This window comes from Poecilia reticulata, linkage group LG4 (assembly GCF_000633615.1).
Source record: "Poecilia reticulata strain Guanapo linkage group LG4, Guppy_female_1.0+MT, whole genome shotgun sequence".
Lineage (NCBI taxonomy): Eukaryota > Metazoa > Chordata > Actinopteri > Cyprinodontiformes > Poeciliidae > Poecilia > Poecilia reticulata.
The window spans coordinates 4,561,489-4,567,660 of NC_024334.1; the positions used below are offsets into that span (position 1 = coordinate 4,561,489).

The 6,172-nt window shown below is 46.0% G+C and overlaps 1 protein-coding gene across 4 annotated transcripts in view; it reads right to left on the reverse strand.

The window, feature by feature from the left end:
• Window positions 1-6,172, reverse strand: part of kifap3a (kinesin-associated protein 3a) — a 28,088-nt gene that overhangs the window by 1,465 nt on the left and 20,451 nt on the right. The window contains exons 18-20 of one of the 4 annotated variants that reach the window (XR_001776507.1): window positions 4,487-4,700; window positions 4,319-4,409; window positions 464-692 (exon numbers count right to left, since the gene is read on the reverse strand). Coding sequence is in view for 1 of the 4 variants with exons in the window: in XM_008406416.2 (XP_008404638.1) it covers window positions 575-692; window positions 4,319-4,409; window positions 4,487-4,667 (390 nt within the window). In the remaining 3 variants the exon portion in view is untranslated. Of the gene's footprint in view, window positions 1-6; window positions 693-4,318; window positions 4,410-4,486; window positions 4,701-6,172 lie in introns of those variants that run through there. The other 3 variants (XM_008406416.2, XM_017304284.1, XM_017304285.1) reach the window with 3 other exon arrangements.

Genomic DNA, 6,172 nt, shown 5'->3' on the forward strand with positions numbered 1-6,172 from the left:
ATTTTAAACTGTTTGGATTAAATTGTTTTAAACTGTTCGGATTAAACCGTTTTAAACTTTTTGGGTTAAATCGTTTTAAACTGTTTGGATTAAATTGTTTTAAACTGGATTAAACCGTTTTAAACTGTTTGGATTAAACCGTTTGATTCGCTGAGCTTCAGGTTCGAGACTGAAGGACATTCAGGTCATTCCTAAAAACAGGAAACACAGGAGAACATGGCGGCAGAGGAACAACTGGTCAGGCAGTGAGAGCCCCCTGCTGGACAACTCCAGAACAAACCACACACACAAACGGGCTTTAACTAGACCCAGGTGAGCCAGAGTTCAACACGCTGGAGGACCGGTGGATTACAGAATCAGATTAAATGATTCTGATCACAGCGCCTCTTAGAGGCCAGTCAGGGGAATGAGACCCAAACACTTAGAAACCCTTAACACGAATGACCTTTGACCCCTGACCCACCGCAGGTTTAAGACGGACCAGATCCCATCCAGGTTCTGGTTTGTTACAGAGACACAGAGTAAAAACCAGAAGGCCTAGTCCAAGTCTGAGACCACGGGGAAGGATCCGGCTTCACTGGGAAGCGTTGGCGGTGTAGCTGTAGAAGAACCGCTCATCGGGTCGGAAACTCCGGTCGCTGACGGGTCGGTCCACCAGAACCGGAACCGACGGGACGAACTGGTCCAAACTGCTGAAGGACAAAGAGAGAACCAGAACCAGAACATTTCAGGAACACAGCAGATCAAATCAATGATTATTAAAACCAATAACTAAACATTTCATTTCGTAAAGTTCCATCATCAAAATAATCACGATTAATAAACAGATTAAGGCCTAGTCCAAGCCCAGTATAGCAGCTGCAACCAGGTCAAAATGTCTCAGCCTATTGAACAATATAAACTATGCATCGAGTTTCTAGTTTATTTACTTTGGATCAACATTAGCAGCTTTTCCTTCTTTCCTTTGGTTTGTTGTTCTGTCTGTATTTCCTTTAAATGCTGTAAAGTGTTTTTCTGGCCTTGTTGCTGGAAATGTGCTATATAAATAAAATGATCTTTATCTTTGCACATGGACAAACATTTTCTCTATTATTCTTACAGCCATATTAAAATATTTCATCTCTTCCTTCTGCCTCTGTTGGGGAAATGAAGGATGTCAAACTTTATATTTTTTACTGCAACTTGGTGATGATGTTACTTTCCAAAAGTAATAATAATAACAAGGCAAACCTAAAAACCACTCTGTGTTTCAGAAGTTATATGTTTTTATTTCAGATTGTTATTTCTGTAAAAGTTAAAATCAGTCACCATAATTACACTGGTATGATATAAGCTAAGTACAAATGATGCTAATGCTAGCAGCTTGTAGCTTAGCAATGATGAAGCTCATGGTTGGCTGGGGGCCCAAATGAAAATGTGCTCAGGGCCCCAGAGGGCTGGTCCCGGCCCTGCTGTGCAGTAATCACTAAGATAAACACGGATCAGTTTCTCTGGGTCCTCTGACCCTGGATGACCTCCGGCTGACAGAGGGCCGACCTCGGAACCGTCTTCATGACCCTGAAGGTTAAACCTCCACAGTTCAGAATAGCTGAAGCTGCAGAGACGGGGACTCACCACTAGGTGGAGCTCTCACTCCGCTCCCAAACCTCCTCTGGGCCCAACCCGTCCTCCAGCCATGAACCGGGCCAGCAGGGGCCCGGAACGTTCCAGCCGTCCACAGTGGGAGTGGGAACCAGGAGTTCATGGCTGGAGGGGATCGCCATGGAGACGGAGGAGGAGAAGGAGGAAGAAGAAGGAGGAAGGCCATGGGAGGGTGGGGGGGGGTTAGCTCCACATGACCTCACATCGTGACCTCACATCCAGAACTTTTGGGATTTCTCCAGAAGGTGGGAGCGTTTCTCTTCCTGTCCGGCTAAAATACGAGCTGGTTGGTTTTCCCCGCCGCGCTGCAGTCATGACGAGTTTTTCTCTAAATTATTTCCAGCGCCTCTTCTCCTCCTCCGCCGTGTTTCCCTCCCCCTCATCCCTCCATCCCGGGGCAGAAATATGTCCCTTCCCTCTCCACACGCTACGGCTGTCAGACAGGATTTGGGATTTGGGCTAAAGGAGGAACAGTGAAGCTCTGATCCTGGCGGGATCCGGACCGGACCGGACCAGGAGGAGGATCTGAGACACTTCCCCTTAAGAATCCGCATTAGAGGAAATTTATCGCCTCAGTTTTACCTTCAGCTGCCAGGATACCTGAGAAAGGAAATTAATTTTCCATCATTTTGTCTGCAGTTCCTGTGGATGGAGTCAAAACGTCCCAGTGGTGAAAATGATGAGCGTCGTTCATCGTCTACCAAACATTTCACCAGAATATTAAAATCTGACGAACCACAAAAACTACTACTGCTAATCAGAATTCAACATAAATTTCCTGTGTTTTTTGTTCCTATCCACCCAGTTATAAACTGAACCTGCAGGATTTTATAGAAATGAAAGCAGTCTGAATGTTTCAGAAAAGTGAAACGTGTTTCCTGGTTTAAATCTGCAGCCGATTCAAACCTGTCAGTTTCTATTTACAGTGAAAAACTGGTTAATAAATATAGTTACATTTTAACGCATTTAAAATTTTAATCCATTAATTCCTTCCTTTCTTTTTAAACAGGTTCCGGAGAGAACATTTGTATTCCCGTGTATCTGCCTCATACATCCCTACAGCTAAACGGAGCGTCGGAACGTCGGGAGCGTCAGGAGCGTCTTCTTCTCTCGGGCCTCTGCTTCTAAATGACCTGATTGGAAAAACTGTTGTGTCCAAGTGGTGCTAATGGAGTTAGCCTATCTGACCTAAATAACAGATTAAAAACAATAAACATTGATGTTCAGTTTATACGTCTACTCAGTAATTTTGCATGAAAACGTTCATCTGTTTACTGAATGACAGACTGTAGAAAGGCCTGATCAGCTCCTCCTTCCTCTAACCTGCTTCATGGTTTCAATTTAAACTCTTTACGTTTCGGTTCTGGAACTGAAACTTCAGGAAACTGGAAATCGGCCTATTTAAAGCAGGAAGAACCTTAAAATCATTTTATCGTTTCTATCAGGTGATGTTCATTCAGCGTTCCTGTGGACGGACTCAGACGCGTTCCGGCCCGGCTCTCTGAGGTCCGATTCACACCGTGTTTCACGAGGTTCAGAACCGGCGGCAGAGCTGGCTCTGATTATTCTGCTGAGTCCAAATGAAAGGCGCGCGGCTCCCCCGCCGCTCCGGGCTGTCAGAGACGGGCTGACGGACGGGAAAACGGGAAAACACAAACACCACGGAGGTGAAGCGTCTGTCGTCTGCTCGGATCGGGTTCTGGACCCGGCCGCGGCCAAGGAAAACATTCCTGCCGACAGGAGCTTCGTCTCACACGAGCAGCGCTCCGATAATGGGACAAATTTCTCTGAATCAACTCTGGATTTCCCAAACGATCCATCAACTCAGCCGTGGATCCCATCAGCTGCTGCCTGGTTCTGGGGACTCGCAGGAAACCCGAGGTCGGTTCTGGTGATAACAGCAATGAGTTTTTAATTCCCAGCCATCGGCTTTAAGTTTCAGGCCGGAATGTCGGAATGGGATTGGGAATGGAGTGGGTAGATCTACTGGAGCCGCGGAGGCGGCCGGAGAGTGTTTGTTCTCAAAGCTTCTCAGAGGGTGGAGCGATGCCTTCAGGGACCGGTCCGATAACCCGGTCAGCCGGCAGGGGAACCGGCGCCGGTCAGACTTCAGTGGTTGCTAACGAACATTGAGCCCGGAGTTTCAGGCCGGACAGTCCAGGCAGGATTAGGGACAATAACATCGGAACCGGTCCGATTAGTAAAACGATGATAACAACCGATGTTTATTCTGGCCTGGTTGTGGTCATGTGCTGTGATGTCATAGCTACCTTGAAAAAGTAACTTTTGATGACCGATTAGATCATGCTGAAAGTAACTAATTGAGATTACAAGTTACTTCATTGGTTACTTTCTGGCCCCGCCCCCTCGGTGAGCCTGAAGTGTTTTAATGCAGCATTTCCTCGACCACATCCTGCCTGACCCACTTCTTCTACTCCACTTCCTGGTTTTGTACTTTGACTAGGCCCTGCTGTGACTCCAAGGTTTGTTCAAACTCGACATCTGAAGCTCTGTAGTTTGACAGTCTGGATCATTATTAGAATCCCTGCAGTTCATGGTTTCTAAACGGCAGAGAAATATCTAGAATATCGATTAGCGATATAAATATCGGACCTTGGTATTGGCCCTAAGTTTCCCATCATGCCTCTCTGGACCGTCCACTCGGCGTGTTGGATACCTGCTCAGGTTTCCGGCCTCTCCCAGCTCGCTGCTCTGGATGTCTGCGTAGAAACTGGGGCTGATGGATCCGTCTCCGGAGAGAATCCCGTCTGAACGACACGACACACTCAGACCCGAACCGAACACCGGGTCCGTTCCCCCACGGGGCTCTGAAGGCTCCGGGTACCTGCGGCGTAGAACAGGTCCGGCCGCTCCAGCACGTCCCGGTTCCCGCTGAAGGACTCCCCGTCGTCTCCGGACCAGAAAGGCTCGTCCAGCAGGCGGTTCTCCACCATCTCCAGCCACTGGCTGTTGTAGTAGCAGAACTTCGCCGTCTGGATCTTCTTCGCCCACTCCTCGTCGTATTCCTGAGGAGAGGCGAAGCGGGACAGACGACTCGGCTGCAGATGAACACCCAGAGGAATTATGGGAAGGACTACGGCTTTCTGGAAGCTCAACTCTCGGGATCCGTTTTAACACTTCGGTCAGATAAAGTCTGGTTTGGTTCTTCTGCTGCCTGGACAGATAAAGTCCAAACTCTGAAGCTTAAGTCAGCAAGCTAAACATTTAGCTTGGAAGATATACATCATCATACTTTCCTAATATTTCCCATTAGCCACTTGAATTTCAAGATGGTGGCCATTTTTCAAGATGGCCACCATTTTTGATTTAAACCAATTATTGCCATAAAATGTTACCCATTTCCCTGACTTCACTGAAAAAGACATTTTTTCCCAGTTTTCGGAGGAACTAGAACTTTTTCATCAAAATTAAGGAATTATTTGATTAAATTAAGCTCTGATATTTTCCTGAAAAGTTACCTGTAAGTTAGTTTTATCTTATTTCAAGGGAACCAAGATATTTACAGATATTTGCACTAGAAACCAAAACTTCTTGGTAAGACTTTGTGTTTTTGCAGAGCTGGATGAACTCTGTGTGACATTACATGTTTTTGACTTTTTGTTGACTTATTCATTCAACGTTAATAATAATAAGTTGAAAATCACAGACCGAAACTGAAACGAGTGACGGTGGCTTAGCGGTTAGCTTCTGCTCAGCTTTTTAATGTGCATAGAGGTTTAGCATTAGCTGCTAATTTTCATATGTGTAATGGGTTAGCATGAGCATAGCTTAGGGTCTTGCTTAGCGTGTTAGCAGTTAGCGATGCTAACTGTTTGGTTAGCTTTGCCCACCACTGGGAATAATTTCTGCTGATTTTAAAGTAAACAAATGTTCTCTGTTATCACTATGGCAGCCATTTTGAAAAAGACCAAGACAATCTACATGATTGCTGTAGTTCAGAATGTTTGGACTCACATTCATCTAATTGGTGATTTTAGTGTGAAAATTCATTTTCCACGACAATCATGTCAGCCATCTTGAAAAATCCAAACATTATTTGAAGGAATGATTTCTAAGAGTCCATTTCTGTGTGATTTGACACTAAAAGTATTAATCTGTGATTAACCTTGTCAGCCATGGCGGCCATCTTGTTTCTATGGGTGAAGGATTTTTGTTGAAATATTTTGTTTCCCTTCAGCTTCAATACTCCGAACCCCAGTCTTCATCACGCAGCGTTCATCTTCATCCTCATCAGGAGCTGAGCCAGCGGCGGCGCTGGGGTTAGTGACACTAATCGGTTATTGATCAGCAGTGAGAGCTCGTCTACTTCCTGTTGGGAGCTTCTAGAAATGTCTCCATGAATCTGCGTTTGTCCTCAGCTGCTCTGATCAAAGGTGAGTCTTTCAGGACTCTTGGCCCAGGAGTGTGTTCGCTGTGTGTGTGCCTGTGTGTGTGTTCTCTGTGTGTGTGCCTGTGTGTGTGTGTGTGTGTGTTCTCTGTGTGTGTGCCTGTGTGTGTGTGCCTGTGTGTT